At 43.3% G+C, this 25,964-nt stretch overlaps 1 protein-coding gene across 2 annotated transcripts in view; it reads right to left on the bottom strand.

The window, feature by feature from the left end:
- Positions 1–17,708, bottom strand: part of RASA2 (RAS p21 protein activator 2) — a 117,804-nt gene extending 100,096 nt beyond the window's left edge. For both annotated transcript variants that reach the window (XM_054729596.1, XM_054729597.1), the window contains exon 1: positions 17,521–17,708. In XM_054729596.1, coding sequence (XP_054585571.1) covers positions 17,521–17,659 — 139 coding nt within the window. In that variant the 5' untranslated portion in view covers positions 17,660–17,708. The remainder of the gene's footprint in view (positions 1–17,520) is intronic.
- Between the last annotated feature and the right edge of the window lie 8,256 nt (positions 17,709–25,964).

Below are 25,964 nucleotides of genomic sequence, written 5' to 3'. Positions count from 1 at the left end.
CAAAAAAGATGTTTAAGGGCATCCTCATAAAGTCTTCCTTCAATTCCTAGGTAGTCATGTCACTCTTTTCTTATTTCCTCATATGTACTTCTACTATAATAATCATATTGTATTGCACTTGTTATATTTCATTCAGCAAATATTTATTAAGTGCCTACAACATGCCAGGAACTTTTCTAAATGCTGGGGATATAACAATGAATAAAAATAGATCTCGGCCCACGGAACTGTTGTATAATCTAGACAGGGGAAACAAACATCATAAACTCTTAAACAAGTAAATAAATAATATTTATTGCCATGGAAGAAATAAAGTAGGGTAAGAGGGTTAGAGAGTGCCCGGCCCAGAGGGTAGAGAATAGGAGGAGACCACTGTTATTTTATACAGGGAATCAGGGAAGGCCTTCCTATTAAGGCATTTGAGCATATACCTGAAGGAAGTCAATGAAGGACTGAGCCACGTGGATATCTGGGGAAAGGGACGAACAGGAAAAAAGAATAAAATACGTAAAGGCTCTGAGACAGGATAATTTGGCACATTGAAGGAATAGCCAGTATAACTATAAAATAAGCCCAATGGCGAGAGGGAGGAAATGGTAAGAGATGAGGCAGGGGCGGGGAAAGACGTTAAACAGGTCTTATAGGCCAACAGAAAGCCTTTGAGTGAGATGGAAAGCTATTGAAGGATTTTGAACAGAAGAATGGCACCATCTAACTTTTGTTTAAGAAGACTCATTGCAGAAGGGAAAAGGTGGAGGCAGAATACTACATAGGCTATTGTAATCATCATGATTAGAGATAAGCTGGGGGGGGGGGGGGGCAGTCCTGACATGGAGAGAGGTGGTCAACTGAGTGTACATACTGAAGATAGAGCCAACAGGATTTTTGATATTTTGGGTGTGGGTGTGAGAGAAAAAGGGGTCAAGGATGACTTCCTGGAGTTTCAGCCTGAGCAGCTGGATGAACAGAGATGCCATTTCCAGAGGGAGGAGCCTCTTGTTGGAGGAGAGGGACCAAGAGTTTGTACTGGGGCCTGGCCGGTGTAGCTCAATGGTTGAGCGTCGACCTATGAACCAGGAGGTCCAGGTCAGGGCACATGCCTGGGTTGTAGGCTCGATTCCCAGTAGAGGGCGTGCAGGAGGCAGCCAATCAATGATTCTCTCTCATCATTGATATTTCTATGTCTCTCTCTTCCTCTCTCTCTCTGAAATCAATAAAAAAAATATTTTTAAAAAAGAGTTGCCCTAACCCAGTGGTCGGTAAACTCATGAGTCAACAGAGCCAAATATCAACAGTACAATGATTGAAATTTCTTTTGAGAGCCAAATTTTTTAAACTTGAACTTCTTCTAACGCCACTTCTTCAAAATAGACTCGCCCAGGCCGTGGTATTTTGTGAAAGAGCCACACTCAAGGGGCCAAAGAGCCGCATGTGGCTCTCGAGCCGCAGTTTGCCGACCACGGCCCTAACCGGTTTGGCTCAGTGGCTAGAATGTCAGCCTTCAGACTGAAAGGTCCCAGGTTCGATTCCAGTCAAGGGCATGTACCTTGGTTACGGGCACATCCTCAGTAGGGGGTGTACAGGAGGCAGCTGATTGAGATTTCTCTCTCATCAATGTTTCTAACTATCCTTCTCCCTTCCTCTCTGTAAAAAATCAATAAAATATAATAAAAGAAAAAAAAAGAAAGAGTTTGCACATTAAATCTGAGATGTCTATTAGCTATCCAAGTGTAGATGTCAAGAGGGCAAAGTTGGTTGGAGCATTATCCCGATGTGCCAAGGTTGTGGTCACATCCAAGAATCAACCAATGAATACATAAATAAGTGGAACAACAAATCAATGTTTTTTCCTCCCCCCCCCCCCCCCATCTGCTCTCTCTCTCTCTCTCAAATCAAGCAATTAAAAAAAAATAGGGCAAAGAAGTCCTGGATGGAGATAAAATTTGAAAATCATCAGGAAGTACATAATATTTATAAAACCATAAAACCATACAAGATCACAAGGAGAGTAAATATGGATAGAAAAGGAAAGAGATTTGAAGATAGAGCCTCAGAGGTTTCCATCATTTTGAGTTAGTAGAGATGAGAAGGAACTGCTATGTGTCTCTTCATTGAATAGTAAACTTCTTAAGGGAAAGGATCAATTCTCAGAACCATGCTTAGCTAATAATAGATACTGAAATACCTACTAAGTAAGTATAAGAGAGTGTGTGTTTAGAACTTTAACATGGGCAAAAAAAGAGTTTATCGTATCACAAATTACAAAATTGCATATAAGCTTCTTTTTTTCAGTTGATGTAAGTTGATCTATGTCACTGCTCCAAAGGTTAAAAAATGTTTTCTGTATACAGTTACCTAAAGCACTAACTATAATAATCTTTATAATGTTAACACAGAGTTATTATATTGAAAATAAACAAGCAAATCCAGAAATCCACACATCCAAATATTTACTGAGTGTCTACTAATACGCTAGGAATACAATAGTGAGAAAAAAAGACAAAACTGTATCTTTATTGAGCTAACATAAGTGGACAGACAGAAAACAAATAAGATAAACAAATAAGGGTTAAGCAGGAATGGACACCACATGAAAGGGAGGGGAAGGGGGAACCAAGGAAGGCTCCACTGAAAAGGTAACTTCTGCATAAATACCTGAAGAAAGAGGGGAGACAAGTAAATATTTTCTAGAAAATAGTAGCTTTTAGTCATTGTCAAAAAGTAAACAATTTAAACTAAGAAGATAAACACCACTGGGAATCAAAACTGATAACAGATGAACGGAAATGGAAAAATGGCCAACTTTCTGTGTACAAGATCAATGATTCTTTGTAAAGGTCGCCAGATAGTAAATACAGATCTACCATATAAATTTCACCTAGGACTAGAATTTCAAGTATCAGGCTACTGGGTACAGATTCTGGTATATATGCTTCTGTACATGTGTGCTAGTATGCACATGTGTGCTTTTGTGTATGTTTGGGGGGAAATATATGCATGCATTTATATCTACAGGTTTGTATGTATGTTTCTGTGTATCCTAGAGAAAGACACTACTGGAATAAGTAAGAAAGGAAGATAAATATTTATCAAGTAGCTGGATACTCCAAGATTAGAGCTAAACATTTTCTCAAATATCTCATTAGATCTATACAACAACCTTGTGAGGTATTACCATTCCTTTTTATAAATTTTTAAAAATTAATTTACATATCTGCTAAGGTAATTTGACAAAAAGCAAACTCCAAAGCTTAGTCTTTCTATTACTCTTAATGTCTTTCTGAATAGAGAAGTGCTGAGAGGCATAGACAGCTACTCCTTTCTGAAATTACCCTAAGAGATCCTGTACGCCCAGGTCTATTCAAAGGATAACTTAAGAACAGGGATAAGAGCCAAGACAGAGTTCAGCAGGATTAAATTAAACCCCAAGAGAAATTGCAAAGGGCCAGAATCCTGGACAAGGTAACCGCAAAGACAAAGATTGACGTGGGAGGAAAGCTAAATCGTAAAACAGCTACCCTTTACTGAATAAGTTAATACATACACTACATAGATTTGTTTTTAGGGATTTCATATATGTTACTTCACTTAATCTTCACTATAACTTCTTCCAACTGGTTTCCCCCCACAAAGTATAGACACTGAGGATGGAGGGATAATATTACAGAAGTAAGAGGACACAGTCTGGAGTTGGAAACAGCAGGAGCACCTTCAAGGAGGCAGTGAATAGTACAAATTGGTTAAAGCATAAAGGAAGCTGAAAGGGGAATGAGAAGGAATAAGATTGTAAAGGAAGGGTGAAATCAAACAGGTCCTGAAATGCCAATCTAAAGAGTTTTAACTGTATTCAGTAAGCAACAAAGGTCACTGAAAGTTTGTGTGGTCAGGACTATGCTTAGGGAAATCTGACAGTTAAATGGCCTAAACTAATGTACGGGCAATGGGAGGAAAAGAAAAATGGAAGAGATACTACAGAGATAGAATAACTTGGCTTAAGTGACTCAGGAGATGATGTTCTAATAAGAGGAATATCAACTTAAACAGGGGAATGGAGCTTTAGATGGGGAAAAGATACAAAAAGATGCAAACTTTATTATTTAAATTCACACACACACACACACACACACACACACAAAAGAAGTTAAGTATGAAGCAAATGTATACTTCAAATATAATACAGTCTTGGTGTTGACAAGTTTAGAGTAAAATTAAAATTTTACTCTAAATTAAATTAGATAACTGTTATGCTCTCTAATCCTATATAATAAAGATATAATATGCAAATGGTCGTTATGCTGTGAAGCGTGACGACCGACTGAATAACGACCAGATCATGGATCAGCAGAAGGGTGGGGCAGCAAGCTACAAGCAGGCAGAGGAGAGCTACAGGAGGGGGCAGGGCAGCAAGCTATGAAGGGGTGGGGCGGGGGGAGCTACAGGAGGGTGGCAGTGAGCTACTGGCGCATGGATTCGTGCGCAGGGCTACTGGTTATACATAAACAAGACAATCCTAAGTAATGTTAACACATCATAAGGTCTTTCAAATTTTCTTATAAAGTTTAATTAAAACTTTTGCAATAAAAGGGGCACATAATTCTGAAAACATTCAGTATTGGTAAAGCATAGCAAGTTACATGAATTCATTTTGGAGACAGAGATTTGAGTTTCAATATAAGCTTTGTACTTCATCTTATGTCTTTAATCTCAAACTCTTCTATAAAAAGGGATAACTATAATGTTATAGGGTTTCTGTGAACATTAACTGAGGTAAAGCACTTACCACAATGCCTAAACAGAGAGAGCACTCATTATATAGTAAGCAGTAGTACCCTTCCTTGGTTAGAGATTCCTAAAAATTAGCATCTGCACACAATTCCCTTTACTCAAGCCATTTAGTCCTAAACAAAGATAATCTGTTATTTAATAACCGGATACACCAGAGGAGCTCATTTACTTTTTAAAAATTAGATTCTTATTTCAGAAGTAATACATTTCTATTTTAAGAAATATGTGGAAAAACACCTGGCCTTTCTATAACTCAGGCTCCACATCTCTAAAATGAGGGACTTGAACTATTTTAGAGGACACAAATTGGGGGTTAGGTAGCCAGAGATTTGCTTGGCCTGCATAGTATTAAAAAAAAAAAAAAATGCAGTCAACATCTAGAAATTGGGAGAGTTAATAATACGCGCGCGCACACACACACACAAACACATTATTTCTGGTTTCTATTTAATAACTAGAAGCCCGGTGCACGAAATTCGTGCACGGCGGGGGGTTGTCCCTCAGCCCAGCCTGTACCCTCTCCAATCTGGGACTCCTGGAGGGATGTCCGACTGCCCGTTTAGGCCCGATCCTGGTGGGATTGGGCCTAAACGGGCAGTCGGACATCCCTCTCACAATCAGGACTGCTGACTCCCAACTGCTTGCCTGCCTGCCTTCCTGATTGCCCCTAACCGCTTCTGCCTGCCAGCCTGATCACCCCCTAACCACTCCGCTGCCAGCCTGGTTGATGCTTAACTGCTCCCCTGCCAGCCTGTTTGCCCCCAACTTCCCTCCTCTACCAGCCTGGTCACCCCTAACTGCTGTCCCCTGCAGGGTTGGTCACCTCCAACTGCCCTCCCTTGCAAGCCTGGTCCCTCTCAACTGCCCTCCCTTGCAGGCCTGGTCCCTCACAACTGCCCTCCCTTGCAGGCCAGGTGCCTCCCAACTGCCCTCCCCTGCTGGCCATCTTGTAGTGGCCATCTTGTGTCCACATGGGGGCAGCCATATTGTGTGTTGCAGTGATGATCAATCTGTACATTACTCTTTTATTAGATAGGATAGAGGCCTGGTGCACGGGTGGGAGCCAGCTGGTTTGCCCTGAAGGGTGTCCCGGATCAGGGTGGGGTTCCCTTGGGGCATGGGGTGGCCTGAGCGAGGGGCCTGTGGTGGCTTGCAGGCCAGCCACGCCCCCTGGCAACCTAAGGGGAGGCCCTGGTATCTGGAATTTATTTTCCTTCTACAATTGAAACTTTGTAGCCTGGAGTGGAGCCAAGCCTGCTGCTCCCTCCGTGGCGGCAGCCATTTCTGTGGCAGTTAATTCACCTTCTACAATTGAAACTTTGTAGCCTTAAGTGGGTGAGCCCGGCCAGGGTGTGCGGAAAGCTTTGCTTCCCCTGTTGCCGCCGGCAACCCTGGCCTGCTCTCTCAAGATCCATTCTGCCGCCATTTGTTTGAATTTGTTTACTTTCTATAATTGAAACTTTGTAGCTTGAGTGGAGGCTTAGGCCTGCAACGGCTATCAGAAAGCTTGGCTTCCTCTGTTACCTGGGAAACCTTGCTCTCTGTGGCTGTAGCCATCTTGGATGGGGTTAATTTGCATACTCGCCCTGATTGGCTGGTAAGCGTGGCTTGGCTGGTGGGCGTGGCTTATGTAGCGGAGTGATGGTTAATTTGCATATTACCATTTTATTAGAGAGGCTAAAAGACCCCGCAACATGGTTTTGAGTAGAAACTGCAAATATGCACCCCTTACTAAAACATAACATTACCTATTCCATCGTGGAAATAGGTACCATGCAATCATCAAGGTGCCTAAAATCAAGGTAATACCACAGAGCAAGAACCTGAGTGGGCAAAGGACTCTAGGAATCCAACATTATTTAGGTGGTTGGCCTAAACTCAGCGAACAAAGAACTGTTTTATGGCTATAAAACCTGAACAATAAGTACAATTCTTGACAATACATAAAGTTGAAGTTAGAGCATACGTTACAGCAACTCCTTAAAAATGTCCTACTAGGTAAGATGCAACTCCTCAGTGGGAAAGTCTACAGAACATGGTTAGGGGCCAGTTCTCTCATATATGTCATGTGCACAATAATTACACAGTTACCTATATTGCTATTGTATTAATCACCTTTGACTGAAGCTTAGTACAGAACAAGAAGTTAGGAAACCACTGTACATGAAAAGGCAAGTTTCACAAGGTACTGCCAGGAAGCGTCCATGGGTTATACAGATACGTCACCAAGATGCAGGCAGGATCTTCCTGTGGTTTGTTTGCCTTGCCCACTTCCTATTTCAGTTTTGAACGTGTGCTGATCCCTAAGCTTCCTACAGCCCCCTTCTCAAATAGCAAACCAAACTCTGAAGCACACATGGTAAGAATCTCTCCTAGGATAGGCCAAAGGTTCCTGTAGCTACATGAAGATTAGCAAGGCTCCTAAACTGACCAAGAGGGCCTCATAGGGCAAGCAAACAAAAGCCAGGTGGTGGCAGAACTAAGGGCTCCATGGACAGGCCATATATGGAATACGGCCGCTATTTCTGGTAACAGCATCCAGGGAGCCAAATGGGGACTCATTATGACCTAGTGCTTTAAAAAAAAAAAAAAAAAAAAAGTGGTACCTAGATATAAAAAAGGTGTATAAGTGTATGCGTGTCTCTGTATGTGTGTTCTAGCAAGACAAATACACATGAAAATAGGCAGAAAAAAGAGTAACATTTTTGTGTGCATGTCAATCCCCAAAACAGTACAACATTCTAATTTTATTGACTATCCATTATGTTAGACCACAACCAATTTAGGGATAATTGTCAACTTCTTGACAAGAGAAATGTATTCATCAGTTCTTTCCAATATACCATCTGATAGGCAACTTGGTAGAGAAAATAATATGGACTTTTGATAACTTAAAGACCTTCTGAAAACCTGGCTCTGTAGCTATAAATCCTGAACAAACAACCTTTCTGTCTGCTTCTTCTTCACTAAAAGAGGAATAGTAACACTCTTCTTCACAAAATTGGATTAAATGAAACAATTTGCAAAAGTAGCCTAACATAGTACCTAGAAAAGAGTAAATACCCAATAAATGTTAGTTAATTTCCTCATCCTAAGAAAATGTTATCTAAAATAAGATTGTCCAAATTAAAGCATTCACACAAATGTTTTGATATTTTAAAGGATCAAAATTATTCTTTTTACTCCATTTCTCTGAAACAAAACATTGGCTTTTTAGTCAACTTTTTGAACACAAATGGTGAAAATAGGCAAAATATAGGAAATAAAGTTACCCCAAATTTTGACATAAAAGTTGACTCTATTTCTATGTGCACTCAAAATGTTAGGAAGCTTTATTTTTGCAGATAGAATATTCTTCAACAATAGAGCAAGAGAAGCTCTCACAGCTTAATATTGTATCAAATTCATTTATACAAATGGTCATTTTTTATAACACAGCTAATACACAAATACACACTATAGAAAATTAAGCCATTATAAGTAAGGCTAATTTCCCTTTGTCTACCACTGAGGTAATCAATGTTGTACATCTTTTAAAATCTCTTTCTGTGCAGTTCTAATATACATATAGAAAAAACACAACACATGATACTATACATATGATTCTGACAAATTGCTTTTTTTTAACTCAACAATACGTCAAAGTTGTTTCCTTTCATACTATGGATACACCTCTTTTTTTTTTTTAGCTACTATAGAAGATATTTGTGCATATATTATTTAGCTATTTTCTACTGATGGACACTTAAGTTGTCTCTAATTGCTTTGTTTTATCAACAAGGCAACATTAAACATCTCTGTATATGCCTCTTCTGCAAATGTACAAGTGTTTCTGTAAGGTAGATATGTAGACATAGAAATGCATAGGGTATATACATTCAAATTTTAACAGATACTGTCAAAATGCTCTCCAACACTGCTTTACCATTTAAATTTACAGCAACAGTGAGGAAAGTACCTTCTCCCTAAATCCTCACCAAAAACTGAAATTAACAAAGTTTTGTTTTCACAAATGAGTGACTTTTTAAAATTTGTATTTCCTTGGTTAAATTCTGTTAAATCTTACCAGCATTTTCCTTTGTTTCCTAACCTTTTGTATCTCCTTTTCTGTGAAATGCCTAGTCATATCCTTTATTTTTCTAATGGCCTTTTCCTTTTTAAAGTTTGCACTAACTTTTTATATATCATGGACACTAACAAAGACAGATGCAGTATAGAATAGTAGGTTCAGAGTAACAGGATGGACTGTAAAGCCAGCCTGCTCAGTTTGAATAACAGTTACAACACTCACTAACTGTCTGATCTTCATCAAGTTACTTAGTTTAGCTATTCTGAGCCTCAGTTTCTTCATCTGCAAAATGTGGACAATGACTGTACTTATAATTACTGTGAGGATTAAATACGTTAATATGCTTAAAGTGTGTTAAAAGTGGCTGGCACAGAATAAGTGTTATTAACAATATTAAGCTGTTTTCTTTTTGTCTGTAGGATTTGCTGCAAATATTCTCTCCCAAGCTATTGTTTATCTTTTAACTCCAGTTTATAAGTCTTCACTTACCTTTCCTTACAGTTCTTTCTCCATCTCTATTCTAATATCAGAAATTACATAAGTAGATGAAATCAACAACTGATTGCACTCATTGATCTCACAATCAAGTTCTCAAGAATCAAGTTCTCTTTGACTGCAGGCATCAAAGTTTTCCATTAAAAAAAAAAGATAACTTCCTTATTGCATAAAGCTTTCCCATAACCAGTAAAAATAATAAGCTAGTAGAAAAAAGGACAAAAGAAGTAAACAGACAAGTTCACACAAAAAATGGAATAGTGGCTCTTAAAAAAATATGAAGCAAAAAAAAAAAAAAAAAATGAAGCGATCCTTGACCTCATTTAGAAGAAGTGCAAATTAAAACTACAAACTAGACATTTCTTTTCATCTTACAGACTAGTAAAGATCAATTAGTTTTAAAATACACATTATGTTGGTGTAAAGAAACAGGCATTCATACACTGCAGATAGGAGCATAAATTGCTATAGTTTCCAAGAAAAGCAGCTTGCTATTGTCTTTACAAATAAAAATGTACATACTATTCAATTCATCAACTGAATTCATAAAATATAGGAATTTATCCTACTGACAGGCACATACACTCATATTAAAAACTAGAGGCCCGGTGCACAAAATTTGTGCATGGGGTGGGGTGGGGGTGGGGGAAGGGAGGCTGTGGTGTGTGTCCCTCAGCCCAGCCTGCAACGTCTCCAATCTGGGATCCCTCTCACAATCCAGGACTGCTGGCACCCAACTGCTCGCCTGCCTGCCTGCCTGCTTGCCCCTAACCACTTCTGCCTGTCAGCCTGATCACCCCTAACCACTCCCCTGCCAGCCTGAATGACACCTAACTGCTCCCCTGCCGGCCTGATTGCCCCTAACTACCCTCCCCTGCAGGCCTGGTCGCCCCCAACTGCCTTCCCCTGCTGGCCCGGTCACCCCTAACTGCCCTCCCTTGCCAGTCTGGTCACCCCTAACTGCCCTCCCCTGCCAGCCTGGTCACCCCCAACTGCCCTCCCCTGCAGGCCTGGCCCCCCTCAACTGCCCTCCCCTGCCGGCCTGGTTGCCCCCAACTGCCCTCCCCTGCAGGCCTGGTTGCCCCCAACTGCCCTCCCCTGCAGGCCTGGTCCCTCCCAACTGCCCTTCCCTGCTGGCCATCTTGTGGCAGCCATACTGTGTCCACATGGGGGCAGCCATCTTGTGTGTTGGAGTAATGGTCAATTTGCATATTACCTCTTTATTATATAGGATGACACACATACAAGGTTATTTATTGTAGTAATGTTTGTAATAGCAAAGAATAGAGACAACCTAAATGAATATCATAGGGGACTGGTTAAATCAACTGTGGTATATCCAGATGATGGAATATTATGCAGCTGTTAAAAATGAGGCAGCTCCCTAGATAGAGATATGAAACATCTTCAAACTACTATTGTTAAGTATAAAAAAGCAAGCCCTTGCCAGTAAGCTCAGTGGTTAGAGCATTGGCCCACACACCAAAGGGTCACGGGTTTGATTCCTGGTCAAGAGCACATGCCTGGGTTGCCAGTTCGTTCCCTGCCCCATCGGGGCACATGTGGGAGGCAGTCAGTCGATGTGTCTCTCTTATGCCACACTCTCTGAAAAGCAATGGAGAAAATATCCTCAGATGAGGATTAACCAAAGAGGGGGAAAGAAAGGAAAGATAAAGAAAAAAAGCAAGATGCAAACAATGTGTATATTTTGCTATTACTTGTATGGTGTGATACTCATGCATTTATGCGTGTAAATATTAAATAATCTCTGTAAGGATCACACAAAAAATTGGTAATGCTTGTTTCTGAAGAGGGAATGGTTAGGAGGACAACAGAAATAAGAATTACTTATCAGTGTATACCCTTTTGTATCTTACAACAAGTATTTGTATTGCCTAATCAAATAAGTAAATAAATCTTTTTGAAAATAAACAAATTAAAACCTCCTTGTGATCGCACCAAACTTTCCATTGGTCCCCTTTAAATGGTCATGCACACAGGAGGTTGCTGCCACTCAGGTAATTTGTGGCTAGTCTGTTCAACTGGCAAAAGCAGAGGTTTGCTATCCTAGCTGCCCATTAGCACCCTCTGCGGAAGGTTTTAAATCTACAGATGTCCAGGTACCACCCCAGAAATTCTGATTCAGTAGGTCCGGAGTAGAGCATGGGCATCAGAATTTAAATTCACAGGTGATGCTGATGGGCAGTCAGGACTAAAAACAGCTGAGTTAGAGCATGACACAAACAGGGAAGCATCCAGGCTCAATCTCCACTCGTCTGTCTCATCACTAATCCTAACCACTTCACAAAATTCTTAAAAAGGAACAGATGAGAGTGTGTGTTGATAACACGAAAATCTATTACCACTGGATATATCACTAGATAGGCAGTGCAATCTTCATATATTAAATGTAGTACATCTGCAACATGAGTACTAATGAATTCATCCTATGTAGCATTTTAGAAAGAACTTTGATAATACTAGTGAACTAGTGTCCACAGGTCATAAACTGTGTGAACTCTGACTGTCAACTTTATTTGTAAAATGAGGGGACAAAACAAGAGACGTTCTCTATCTTCCAGCCCTAAACTTCTGTAATTCTCTAATACAGGGGTCTAAAAAGCACCTATTGCTTAGTTACACTTTAGGATAAACTAGTAAGGAACTTTTTCATTCCATTCACAGCCTAGGTCCAATTCACAGTCCAATGAGCTAGTGCCCTACAATACATATATGTATTATGTACTACTGAATAAAGTAATTAACACTCACAGAAAAAAATATTTTAGGATTCAAACAATCTGATCTAATAAACTTAGATATTTTTTAAATAGTGTATCTTATGCCAAAAAGGCATACTAAATAAATTTAAGCATTAAAGTAAAAGCATCTGATGCACTGTCTTAAAGTAAATGGGTCAAGTTTAAAAGAAATAATCAAAGACTAGGTGCTAAAAGGGATCTTAAAGACCATATCCAAACCTCTCATTTTACAAGAAAATAGGGACTCAGCGAAGTTAAACAATTTTTCCAAAGTCATTCTGTCATTAAAGATATTCTTAGAAACATGCTCTTAATAAAAATTTGTCAATTATTATTCACTGATGTGTACTGGTATAACCTTATAAGGTATATTACTTTAGAGATTTTTGATATCTAAAACTAAAGATATATGATAGGAATTTCTTACTATACATAAAAAGTTTCTTAATTTACCTTAATCAATGGCTATACAATAAAACTGTTAGAGCATAAAACTTCATTAACACATAAAACATGTAATTTGATATTATTGTCAAATAATTTCATAGAGAACATTAACTAGGAAATAGGATTAGCAACTATGATTAAAGGATAAAATGATAGTTTTATTTCAGCTAGGTTAGTTCCACAGTCTCTTAGAGTCTACTCAAAGAGTTCTAAGTTAAATAAAAAAATAAAAAAAAACAAAGAAAATCTATGAACTCATTGAGGTTTACCTCCTGTCTTCCGCAGAGCAAATGATTAGCAGACTGCTCTGCGAACTTTTACAAAGAACCCTTTTCTCTCATTTCTATCCCTCTGAAAGATGGATTCTTCCTTCATTCTAAATAACTCATCTCATTTCAAATTTCTGACAATAATGAATTCTTAGCATGAACCAACCCTTTTTAAATCGTCTCCTCTATTAATTTATTCAATAACTTATCTCATTTCAAATATCTGATAATAATGAATTCTTAAAACGAATAAACTCTTTTTAATCTCTCCCTCTCAATTGTATTGTATGGTCAATAAAATGTTTTGATTTATATTTTATTACCAAAAAACTCTCAAACCTGCCATGACAAATAAAAATATTTAATGGGTAAGGTGTGATTGTGAGATTTTTCTTTACTAGACTCAGGACCAATTAGTAACAATCATCATGGATTTGAATATTGTCAGGTAACAATATTCAAATCCACTAATAATGAGCAATCAAAGCATTTAGAAAAAATTAATCCTTTTTCTAATGAGGCAACTTTGGCAACAGTTCAAACCTAAGCTCAGCTGGTACTGTGATTTTGAAAGGGATGAACTTTCTGCCACAGATCATGCAGTTTTCTCTTAATAATACCATCTCTTCTTTTTTGTTTAGTTGTAAAATTTACAAAGCACTTTCCTATCTTGTGTCTCAATCCTCCTCAGGAAAACACAGTGAGGGGCAGGGCATTTTCTAAAGGCCTATTCTGTTCTAGGCACCATGCTGACACTGGGGTAGTTTTTTAAAAAATGAGTAAGAATAAATTCTACCTTGGAAGAGCTCACAGTCTAACAAAGAAAATAATTTTTATGAAATGTGCTAAATAATAAGGAAATGGACAAGGAATTTTGATTCCTCTGCAATACAGTCTTAACACCTTCTCTCCAGGGACGGGGGTCTGACAGTACCCCAAAGAAGAGACATGACATGGAGATGACATGGAGCAGGCTTTTGAAGGATGAGCAGTTCTCAGACATAAATATATGGGGTGGAAAAAAGGAGAAAAACACTCCCAGGCAGAGGGAACAACATGTACATGAAGCATTATTCCCATTTTAAAGATGAGGAAGATAAGCTCACACGTAAGTGAGCTGCCTAAAGTCGTCACATGAATAATAATTAACAATGTAGAAACAGAATACAGGTCTCTTCTGATTTTAATCAGCTTTGCACACCAGTAATGCCAGTGCATGTTGGATAAGAACATCAAATAAAGATTAATTTTTATCTCCTACTTGACTCCTTCTTCGAGACTCTGTCCCAGATTCTGGGGGAATAGGATTTATTTAATCCTCAAATCAATTCTGTGAGATAGATATGTCTTTACTATCCCCATTTTACACGAGAATACAGAGGCACACAGAGATTAACAAGAGTTGGAAATTAAGTGACTAACCTGACCAAGTATCCGTCTATACTCCAGCATACCCTACAGATCCTTCTAGGCCAAATAGCCTAGATCATTCTTCATCTGAAGATGATGACAGGGAAACCAATTAAGTTCTGTGACACATCATGTTCCCAAATTTGATACCACACAACACGTCTCAATGTTCACACAAATCCTCAAATTTGGCTCCCTTATAAATCTGGTCTCTCTTGAGCAGGTAAACCCACGAATGAGGTGACACGGGCTCTTTCAGGAAAGTTTTACAATCCGATTTAATTAGACAAGAACAACCTTAACAAAAAGCAGTAAACAAAAGGAAGGACAACATAAAATAACAGCAAAAAGCCTGAAAGTATAAAGGAGAAAGCCCCAATTCCCTTCTTTTGCTTGTGTGTGGGTTTGTGTTATTTTTGGGAGCAATGCAAAATGGCTTCCTCTGCACTAGCATACCTGCCACTCACTGCACAGGAGTTCAGACCAGAGGATGGAGTCTGAAGTAACCCTTAATTTCTTTCAAGGGTTCACATGACAACTGTAGGGCATCCAACAACCAAACCTGCCTCTTGCATATTAACCACGCAGACCATTTGGAACGGCCATGGTTTCCTAGGGCACTAAAGGGACCTCGGGGAATTTGGGATCAGCCTGTAAGACAAAATATTGTCAGCAACACTGGATTTGCTAATGTTGATAATCTGAAACTGACACCACAAAATGGTTTTTCCATCTGCCAACCGAGTAGTTCACCTTGTAAAGTATATGGGAAAATTAATACATACTGGAATGAAACCCCTAGAAAAGGCTATGGACTGTTAGCTCTAGAACTTTAAATATATATATTTACGAACCCATCCTCACTTCTTTGCTGATATGATCTGGAGTTGAAGGGTCCTACCCCAGTTTAGGAAAAAGGACATTTCCTCTCAGGCTCCCCTCTCAGCCTTATGGGCCTCTAATTCTCCAGATCAGACTCTCAATCAGCAGTTCGGAATCTGCCAGCACATCTCCAGACTAGTGGACACTATCAGGCTTTCCTCCAAGCCCCCAGTAAGATGAAAAGGGAAGCTGACATGATTCCCCAAGCTGCTTAATATCTTCAGCGTCACAACCACCCTCATCCCATTTCTGTGACTTTAGCACCTGCTAGTGACTCTTCCATCCCCCAACCCCCACCATGCAAAACCCACATGTCAGTTTCAGGGAAACAGAAAACTGCATCTCTTCACAGTGTTCTGAAGGTCAACCAACTCTGGATTACACCAGCTAAAAGGAGGGCCAAGAAATGGCAAGGGAGGTGGGGGGGGGGGGGGGACTTCATATACGTGTCCTGATACATTTTTTTTTTTCTATGAAGCAGACACTCTATGATCTGAGCTATAAACTCAGCAATTAAAAAAGCAAGAAACTGACTGAGATAACAGAATACTTTGACTACGGTTAAAGCGGTAATATTTCTAGCAATTGGATGATTAACCTTCACATCTGGGTAGTGGGGTTGCTAAACCATAGAAACAAATTTGTGGGTTTTTTTTATTTGCTGGCCCAAGTACACTTGCAGTGGTATCTCTTACTGTGATATCTTTGCCATGGAGCGGAGCAGGTGAAAGTACGGGGCAGGTAAGTTCTGGAAAGAGCCCAACCCTCAAGTCCAGGGTATAACCTGCAGCCATGTAAAAATCAGTGAGGCTCCAATGGAGAATGCCTAGCACCAAGTGACAATAAAATGTAAAGGAGTAAAAAAACTGGGAAAATTAGATCGAGGGGGAAACTCTGGCCCACTTATAGTTTCCCCAAATATTAAATTATAAGAGTTCATACCCTAGAAGGTAACTTCAATTTGGAGAAGTTAGATACAGACAAGATTTACTTTTCTGGTGTCATTTTCCAGGTTTTAAAAACTGTACCTCTGGGAATAAAAAGGTGGAAAAGTTTAACATACCTGCCTCTGAGGTTTAATAAAATCTGAAAGACTTGCAACGGCAGAGCAACTTGAAAAGAGGAAAGTGGGAGAATCCAAGCTCAATTACTACTACTACTTATTCGGAAAGAGGAAAAATTTACATCCTGTGTAGGAAAGAGCATTGTTTGCCATCTTAATGTAATTTGATGTCCTTCATACAAAGTAACAAGTACTCCTCGTAACTCAGGGTTATTATTGCCATGAAGCACGTTGCGTTTGAGAACACGGAATAAAGAAAATGTGACATTTGACAAAGGCAAAAATAAGTTTTATTGATATAAATTACAAATAGAAAAAAAAAAGTGTTTCCTCTGCATACGATACTGTGAAGAAGAAGAAAAAAAAAAAGGCAACCTGACGCCAAAGGGTTGTTTTATTTCCAAAATAAACGTCCAAATGACTGGGACTCAATAGTCTGGTCCATGGTAATGCTCAGAGCCTCTAAGCAAAAATTCTGTAGGAAGTCAACTCGCACGGCTCGTTCACAGAAGTAATTAAATGCATGAGGAGGAAATGAATTAAGTGGGTTAAGTGCTGGCGGGATGAGTGTGTTTTGAGACCTGCTCACAGGAAGCCACTACATCCTGCCCGAATTCACTGTCAGTCACGCTGTCTCTCGACTCCAGTCCCCGCCGCAGCGAGCCGGGGCGAGGACAGGTGTCCGGCCGGGCCCCTCCCCGGCCCGCGGCGCGGCGGCCCCCGGAGCCCCGCGGCGGCCTGTTTCCTCCACGGTCAGGGCGCCTTTTCCAACCTCGCCCAGGCTCGGGAGCCCAGGAAACAGGCAGCCCCCTCCCCTCGGGCCAGCCCCGCTTCCCCGCCCGCCTCCTCCCCCCCCTCCCGCTCCGGCCGCGCCTCCCGGTAATTACCGCTCGGCTCCCACCTCCGGGCAGCTCCCGGGCGCCCGCACCGCCCGCAGGCCTGCGTCTCCGGGCGGCCGGAAGCGCCTCACGCCCCCGGCCCGCGCCCCCGGCCGCGCCCCGAGCTGGGACGTCCCCGCGCCCAGGCCGCGCCCCCAGGCCGAGCCCCTCACGCGGGCGCTGCCCAGGCACCCCCTCCCGGACGAATTCCCGGCTCCGCTCCCTCCGGACAGGGCACCCTAGCCCACGCCGCCCCGTCCGGGCGCCGCCTCCCCCACCACACCCCCCTCCCGGCCTCCCCCGCGCCCGCCCTCCCCGCGCGTCGCGTGCCCGGGCCCCCTCCCGGTCCCGCGACCCCGGCGCGGCGCGGCGCCAGCACCTCTCGGCGCGCCCGCCGCCCCCTCAGCCCCGCGGCCGCCGCCGCCGCTGGGCGGGTCCCGTCAGCCCAGCCCCCGCTTACAGATCTTGCCCCGCAGACTCTGCAGCACTCGGACCTCGCGATTGTCCTCGTCCCCAGCCTCGGGCTCTGCCGTCGCAGTCGCCGCCGGCGCCTCGGAAGCCGCCGCCGCAGCATCAGGCGCCGCCGCCGCCGCCGCCATGGTGCTGCCCGGCCCGTGCCGCAGCCCCGCCGCCTGCGTAGCCGGCGAGGCGGAGCCCAGCGGCCGAGTGAGGGCGCCGCGCGCCTGGCCCCGCCCCCCGGCCTCGGCCTCGGCCGCTCGCCCCGCCCCCCCCCCGCCCCGCCCCGCGCGGCCCCGCCCCGCCCCGCCCGGTCAGCACAGTCCCCGCCGTCCTACCCCGAGCCCGGCCGCCGCCCCCGCGGGAACTGCACTCCTGGCTTTCCTGCTCTTTGCCCCATAAAAGCCGGGGCGCTAGCCAAGCGCGGCTCCCAGGTCCTGGCTGGGAGCAGCCTTGAAACCCGCTTGGAGAGGGCGCCGGCCCTCCCGAAACCCCCAAGTCCTCCTGGGACGTACGCTCTGCACCGGCCGACTTCCCTGTCCTAACCGCCTGTGGAATAGGATGGAATTAGACAGTTCGGTGGACCTCAAAACCCCCACATTCAAAAGGAGCAAGAGGTGCATTAGAGGTTCCCTCAATAATATCCGTAGGTTCCCCACCCCCCACCCCCAAGCCACACACTACACACACATCCTTATTTTTAAGTAAAACTACTGCTTTGCAAAAGCTGGTGCAAAAAAAAGGGACCCTAGTCCCCAATTAGCACAAGAGTACAGTGCCTGACACCCACCCGCGGAGAAATTCTGAAGCCTTGATCACCACTTGTGTATTTCGGAAACAGAACGAAGCAGGGTTGGGTTTCTCCGCCGCGCCCCCCCCTCCTCCGAAACCTCCCCCCACAAGTGGGTGGGCTTGTTAAAAAGTTGATTGACACTAAGGAAATTTGTCCATCTTTGACTAGTTGTTAAGCTTTATTTCAAGGGAACCCTATCCAGTGAGTAAACTGCATGAATAATAGCCTGGTATGTGATGAGGAAGATGATTTCCTGGTCTTGAGGTTGTGCCCTGCATTGCCCTAAGAAGGAAGAAACTGTGACTTCACCGGGCAGGGTATCTGTTTTCCAGGGCAACAATAGGAAGCAGTCAGTCTGTCAACAAATATTTTTTGAGAGGCAGACTTAGGGATAGCCTCGGAGACTGCACAACGGGTCAAGGTGAAGAGAGTCCCCGCCTTCCAGCAGCTCCGTCTATGGGGAGACAGAAAGGGACAGGGGCCCTGGGAGAAAAGAACTGAGGAAACTGGGGGAGCCTTCCTGGGAAATGCCCTGCAGAGTGAACTGAAAACAAGGCAGGAGAGGCAGAACCGTGACGAGGAGGAGAAGCCCCTGCGCCGAGGCTGGACAGCCAGAGAGACCCGCCTCTGCAGGTGGCTGTGGCTGAGGAGGGACACTTCCAGGGTTGGGTGTGTGGCTGGTGATCTCTATATGGGTTTTACACATTTTGGAGAAAGTCAATTTACCTCCTCTTATGTGGGTGTTTTGCTGTCATTTCAAACAATAAGTCCAAAACGTGATTTCTTATTTTTCTTTCCAAGGCTGAGCTCACAGCCATATTCTGTTATCTGGGCTAAAAACTCTGACTGGTTTTTTTGTTTTTTTTTTTAATCCCTTGTCACCATATGTTTTCAGTTGCCACATCCTTCTGACTGCCAAAATCTCTTCTCTCCCTTCCCTTCCTTCCCATTCCGTCATTGTCCTTGTTAAAATGCTCGCCATTTGAATAGTACCGACAGGTTACAGTGTTTGTTTTTTGTGTTTTTTTTTTTAAAAGACATGAGCTTATGAGACAGGCCGACTTGGGTTGGAGCCTAATTCTACCACTTTGACATGTGCAACATTTGGGCAAGTTACTCCGCCTTTCTGAACCTGATTTTTTAACAGTAAAATGGGAATGCTATTCTTACTCTCCCTTCTCCAAAGAGTTGTTCTGAGCGTTAAATAACGACTGATTGATTGTCTGTGTGTGGAGCATCTGATGGCACGCTGGGCATGTGGTAGAATTCGCTCAGTCAACACCGCCTCATGCTCCTGTCTAAGAGGTCTCCCATCCTCCTACACACCACTTAAGTTATTATCTTCCTAAAACAAAAATTGGAGCTTGTCCCTTGTCAGCTCAAGAAAACGTCAATGGCTTGATTCATCCCTGGAGCCAGCCAGCCAGTCAGCTCCACGGCAGGTCATGAAGAGTGCTAGAAATGACAGCGGAGGAAAGTTAAAATCCCTCAGGCAAATGTCCTCTGTCGGAAATGGACCCATCCTACCTAACTCCTCTTACCCCCGGCCACACTGAGTCACTTTTCTCTCAGGCCCGACTCTGTTAGTGTCCACCTTCTTCCTGCCTGGCCAAACGCTGCCTCAGCCATCCGTCCCCTTCTCTCCGAGACAGAGGTTCTTCTCTGTACCTTCCTGTGGCCCTGAGCACTTCCCACGTGGTGTTATGGGCCTGTGTGCTTGTTTACCTCTTCTCCTGGCTTCGTGTGTTTAACTCCCTCAAAAAAATATCTGTGGAATAAATGGATCCAATCATAGTTGCTCATCTACTGCCTCCACTCGGCAGACTTGAAGTTTTCCTGCTTTGAAAATTCTGATTTGTATTTATTATTCATTATCATACCCGTCCAAATGGTTAAAATGGGAAACTTTAACAATATTCTGTAATTTGAAATTAAAAGCCACTTTTTAAAGTTTTGTTCCCTTCTTTACAATGATCAATATCTATACCAGATTCTCCTAATTTCTCTTCCTTTTCACTAGTTTAACCCTAAGTCCATAGCTCTATTAAGAAATTGTCGCCCTAACCGGTTTGGCTCAGTGGATAGAGCCTTGACCTGCGGACTGAAGGGTCTCAGGTTCCATTCCAATCAAGGGCACGTACCTTGGTTGAGGGCACATCCCCAATAGGGGGTGTGCAAGAGGCAGCTGATTGATGTTTCTAACTCTCTATCCGTCTCCCTTCCTCTCTGTAAAAAATCAATAAAATGTATATTTAAAAAAAAAGAAATTGTCACTAGAGATATGAAAACAATTTTACATGAAGTGCATCCTCCACTTTTTTTCTCTCTCAAGCAGCCTTCCTATTGCACATTTCCGAATTATCATACTGTTTCACTAAAACCCATTTTTCTTCATCTAAAATGATTCGTAATTACTCTGACTTTGAATAGACATTTAAGGACATTATTATTCTTCTACTGATACTGGGCTGATTGCAGAGATCTTTAGCAGAGTCAGTGTTTCCTTCATGTAAAATATTTGGGAAATGAAATTTTATAGAGACTAATAATACTTACTCACAGTACAATCACAGGGAGGCTGTTACACCTCCCTCCCTTTATTGCCCTTGCATTGTGTTTTAAACTCATCTAGAGTTCCTCTCATTTCTTCACGATGTTTAGTAACCGGAACACTATTGCATCATGCACAAACTTGCACTTCACTTCCTTCCTCAAATTATTAATGAATGTATTTAAAGGCCATCTCTCCTAACTCTACCCCCTCTGCTCTGATGAGCAACCATTCACTACTTATGTCCTTTCCTCTTTCTTCACCAGTGTTTAACCCATTCAGTCATTTTCACCCATTGCTTGCTTCATGGAACACTGCTTCCCTCCCGTAATAAGACGATGTCCTACAGCTAGAAACTAATCCCAGAACTTGGCGTTGCACGGCATTGTTTTGAATCAGCACCCTTCAACCTCTAATACGGCAATAAAAGGGGCATCGCGTGGTCCTGAGTTATTTATTACCTTCCTTCTGGTGAGTCAGGAGAAGAAAAATGTGCTTGCTTTCTAGTATTTGAATGCAGATCATTCTCCTAGGGCTGTCCACTCATGAGGCAGAACTACTTCCAGGGGACCTGTGGGAAGGCAGGTTCTCTTGGTCATTGATGACACAATTTCCCCAATCGCCTCATCAGAGTACCATTGGCATATTAAGCGTTACTCATTCAATTACATTGTACAAACAAACTCTAAGCCAATCAGCATTTTTTTTTTGTTTTGATCATGTTGCAGTGGTGGAAGGTGAGGTGAGACCTTAAAAACTCAGAATATCTTTGCAGGATATTCAAAATGTACTTTTAACATTTTACCTTAAGAGCAAACCTGGCCATAACAAGGATGTGCCCCCCACCCACCCCCCCAAAAAAAATATGGGCAAGTTTTTATCCTAAAGCTCCCAGTTCCTCCATTAAAAACATTTTCAGATTTGCTCGGTGCCTGAGGAAGACACTGAAGGCCTGAGTGTTAGAACTGGGACAATGGATGATGCAAGGCCAGTCTGCCTCCAGCTGTGTCTCAGCCTCCCTGTTTGTGAGCTGGACGGCGTAGCCACTCCACCTCCACTGCACTCTTCTAGTCACTTTAAACTGGTCAAACCATGGCTCTGAAGAGAAAACGGGAACGTTGGGCAAAGATGCCCTTGTTTCACCTGCTGCTCTGGACTCAAGGAATTCCTCTGTCTGGGCAGGTTTGTCCATCCCCGTGAAACCTAGGGGAATGTTCCATCCAGCTGGTGAGAGCCAGGCCGCGGCCCAGCTGATTTTCATAATGTAAAGACAGAGCTAAGGTCTCCGGGGTTGGAGAACCCTGTCCCTCACCTGGTGGACACACATTTGAATTTGCACCTCCAGCCAAGGAGGGTGGGGCTGGAGACCCAGCGGGCCGCACTCACGGTAGCTTAGAAACCGACATGTCACCTCTCAGTCCTCTCCTCAGCGCCGTGGGAGGACAGGAAGGGTGGTTGGGTAGATCGTGCCCTTGCGTTTTTCCAAACCCTGAGGATGGAGAAAGGAGACTCGAGTGGAACTAGAGAGAAACTGGCTACAGAGCTGGCCCAAAGCCCCCCTTTTACAGCAAAACCCAGGTGGGGAAAACATCAGTAAGGAGAGATTCAACAGGGCAAGCCCAAGGGGAGCTTCTCTGAGAGTATCTCCACGCTCTGGCAAAGCACAGGGACGAGTAATGCCATGAACTAATCGTGCCATGTACTCTGCCGGACTCTTTGTGTGGACCTGTGTGTGGCTGAGAGCATGACTGTTTGTTGTTATTTTTGCTGTGGTGGCAGTTCCTATTTTAGAGATGATGTCTCTGAGCGCAGAAGGGCGAGGAGACGTACGCGGGTCAGGCAGCGAGTAAGGAGGACATCTGGGATTGGGCCTGATGTGGTCCCGCTGCAGGGCGCACACCCAGTCACGCTACTCCAGCGCCATTCTAGGAAGAGCCATCTCCCACTGGGCAGTTTTCCCAGTGTTGAGGGTTTGGGTGAGTCCAGCTCTTAGAGGAAGTCATTCCTGATGGTGAGAGAAACTTCCGAGCAGCTTCCATGGCATTTTGAAGGTGAAAAGGCTGGTGGAGGGGTTGGTCCCGAAGGGGAAAAGCTGGCTCCAGAAGAGAATCATAGGGGACTCTTATCTGAGCCAAGGAGGGCACAGGTTGCTCCTAGAGACACAAAGGAGCCCGCGAGGCAGGGACCGGAGCAGCAGGGCCGTGTGGAGGAGGAGGAGGAGAAGCCAGCAATGCCTGTACTATCACTTTATGGCATAAGCAGAACTCTGTGTGTAAAAACCATTTTATTTATTTTTTTTTCATTTTCATCAGCATTTAATAAAGTTATACATACAAAAGTGTGTGCAACAGAACACTGCTCTTTTTAATTTTATTTGTACTTTGTGTCCTGGGATATGGGTTTTCTTCCCCCCCCCCATTTTTTTTATTAAGGTATTATATGTGTACATATCTTACCATTGGTAAAAACCATTTTATTTCCCCCTCCATTTCCTTTCCCCCTGCTCTGGGACTCCACTTCTCTCCTGCCCTGGGTGAAGCGTATACAAGACACTCATGTCAGTCAAGTGTCCACTGCAGAATAATAATCAAAACTTCTTATTTCAAAGTAAAAGTGTCTCCTCTTCCCTGATTCAGATGTGACCCAGGCACAAAAGACAACCATGTATGGTTCTACTTATATGAGGTTCCTAGAGTAGTCACAATCCTAGAGACAGAAACGGAATGGTAGTTGTCAGGGGCTGAGCAAGGAGAGGACTGAAGAGTTACAGTTAGATCGGTACAGAGTTTCAGTTTTGCAAGATGAAAGGAGTTCTGGAAATGGATGGTGGTAATGGTTGCACAATATGAATGGAGTTAATGCCTCTGAATGGTACACTTAAAAATGGCTCAGAAAGTCACTTTTACGTTATGTATATTTTACCACAATAAAACTTGAGGGAAAAAATGTCCTTAGATACACAGTCTAAGGGATGATTAATTCATCAACTCAATGACGGTAAGGTTCTGGGTTAGCTTCTATGCAATTCTTTTGGCTTTGGCCTCATGGTCACAAGATGACTGCTGAAGCTCTAAACATCTTCACATCCAATGGCAGGAAGAAGCATCTCTCTCTCTCTCTCTCTCTCTCTCTCTCTCTCTCTCTCTCTCTCTCTCTCTCCCTCTCTCTTTCTTTTAAATCTTGGAGGAGAACCCTTCCCAGATAGTATTTTCTGGAAGTCACCTCCCTCTCCCCGCATGCTCCTTCCCACCCTGTCCAGGTATATTTTCCTTAAATCTCGTTCATAATCATCACGAATATATAATTGTCTTAGCCTGACCAATAGTCCCTGGATCTGGCCCTAGCTGGTTTGGCTCAGTGGACAGAGCATCGGGCCTGTGGACTGAAGGGTTCTGGGCTCGATTCTGGTCAAGGTCATCTGCTTGGGTTGTGGGCTTGATCCCCAGTAGGGGGCGTGCAGGAGAAAATAGTCCCTGGACCTGGAGATGGACTCTCGTTCCAAAAGTGCAATGCTGCCTGAGACCCGAGAGCTAAACCAAACCAATGTTCTCCAGTGAAAGAAAGGAAACCCATAGCCATAGAGTAGGCAGCCAACTCGGACCACCATACAACTTATATTTCAATAATAAGTTCAACTGAAAATATTTCAATATGTGTAATACCCAAGATTTACCTCCTGGTTTGCCTCGTATAATTGGCCTCTTCTTCCTTTGTGCCACTATATAGTACACTGTGCACACATTCACTGGAATCCTCATAACACACTTACCATTCCTATTTGTTTGCCGCTATGTAAGATTCTCAAAGACTGGACAATATTTTATTTGTCTTTGCCTCTCTAAGGCATATAAAACATAGAAGAACACAGAAGGCCCTTACTAAAGGTTTGATGAGTGGTGAATGAATGAACGAATGAATGAATGAGCAAATGAATGGGATGGCCTGTTCAGAGAAGCTGCTAATAAATGAACTCAGCATTCTGAATTTAAAACCCACAAGGGAAACCAGAGCAGACCACATAACCATGCTGGGCTGAGCCTGGGCTTTGCAGGAAGCTTAGGTGCAGAGAAAAGGCAACACCTCAGAAGTCAGATGCGGAAGGAGAAAGGGAAGGAGGCAGGGTTTGGGGTTTGCAACCCTCCCCTTGGGCTGGGGCTGTGTATGTCGTAAGAAGCTCATTTTTGGCAGAGACACCAAGGAGAGAGAAGCTCACAGGTCATGAACTGTTGTCTAGTGGTGGGCTAGCTCTAAACATCTTCCATGTTGTGTGGGTTGTTGTGGAAGTTGGAAAAACATATTTCAAAGTAGCAGGTTGTTTTCATACTTGTTATTATGGTCGAATCTCCAGGCAACCATGTTAGCCTGGGACTACACGTGAAACCTTGCTAACATCATTAACCCAGAGTTCCTGGTCTTGCCTCTGACGTCCACTTGCCTGAATAACTCAGCCTCTCCCCAGCGTTTTATTTCCAGGAGCGCCAAGTGGTCAGTTAGACTCACCACTGGCAGAGAGGGGGCTGCTGGGTTTGTCATGTTCTTCCTTTCCTGCTCTGGCTTCCCTCGGTCACTGTGAGTACCCAGGAAGTAGCTTGAGGGACTCTCACCACCGTGTGGTGCCTGCTGTGAGAATGTCCAGGCCCAAACCGAGACCACTGTCTTTCAGAGCCTATTCAGCTTCCAGGTGTCAGCGAAGCTGACAAGAAAGGCCATCTTCCCAGTTCTCGGCCCCCAAACAGCACAGCCTGGGCTCAGAATCTCTCTAAAAATCAACGCTCAGCTCCGATTCTCATCTCTTTTCCCATCTAACCTCCAACGAGTTAAAAATGCCAGGCTGGAAGCAGGAGACTTTTATAGTGTCGTTAACAGATACTTCCCATCTCTAGATAAAACTAGATAAAAAACAAAACAGAAATGCTATAGTTATTCCTGTTCTAAAGGGTCAGGGCTTCATTTTGTAACTACATTGCTGATGTCATCCCCTTTCGGTGGAAGGCAGAAAGAAGACACCTAGGAGAAGACTAACGACAGCCCTGGCCTGGGGAAGTCCGCTCGCGGAGATCCGCTCCCATTGGGTTCACAACCACGAGGGCTGCTCTGCTTTGCT

Source organism: Eptesicus fuscus, chromosome 18, assembly GCF_027574615.1.
Source record: "Eptesicus fuscus isolate TK198812 chromosome 18, DD_ASM_mEF_20220401, whole genome shotgun sequence".
Taxonomy (NCBI): domain Eukaryota; kingdom Metazoa; phylum Chordata; class Mammalia; order Chiroptera; family Vespertilionidae; genus Eptesicus; species Eptesicus fuscus.
Note: the sequence above shows the minus strand (reverse complement) of the source record. Positions and strands in the feature narration are given on the sequence as shown.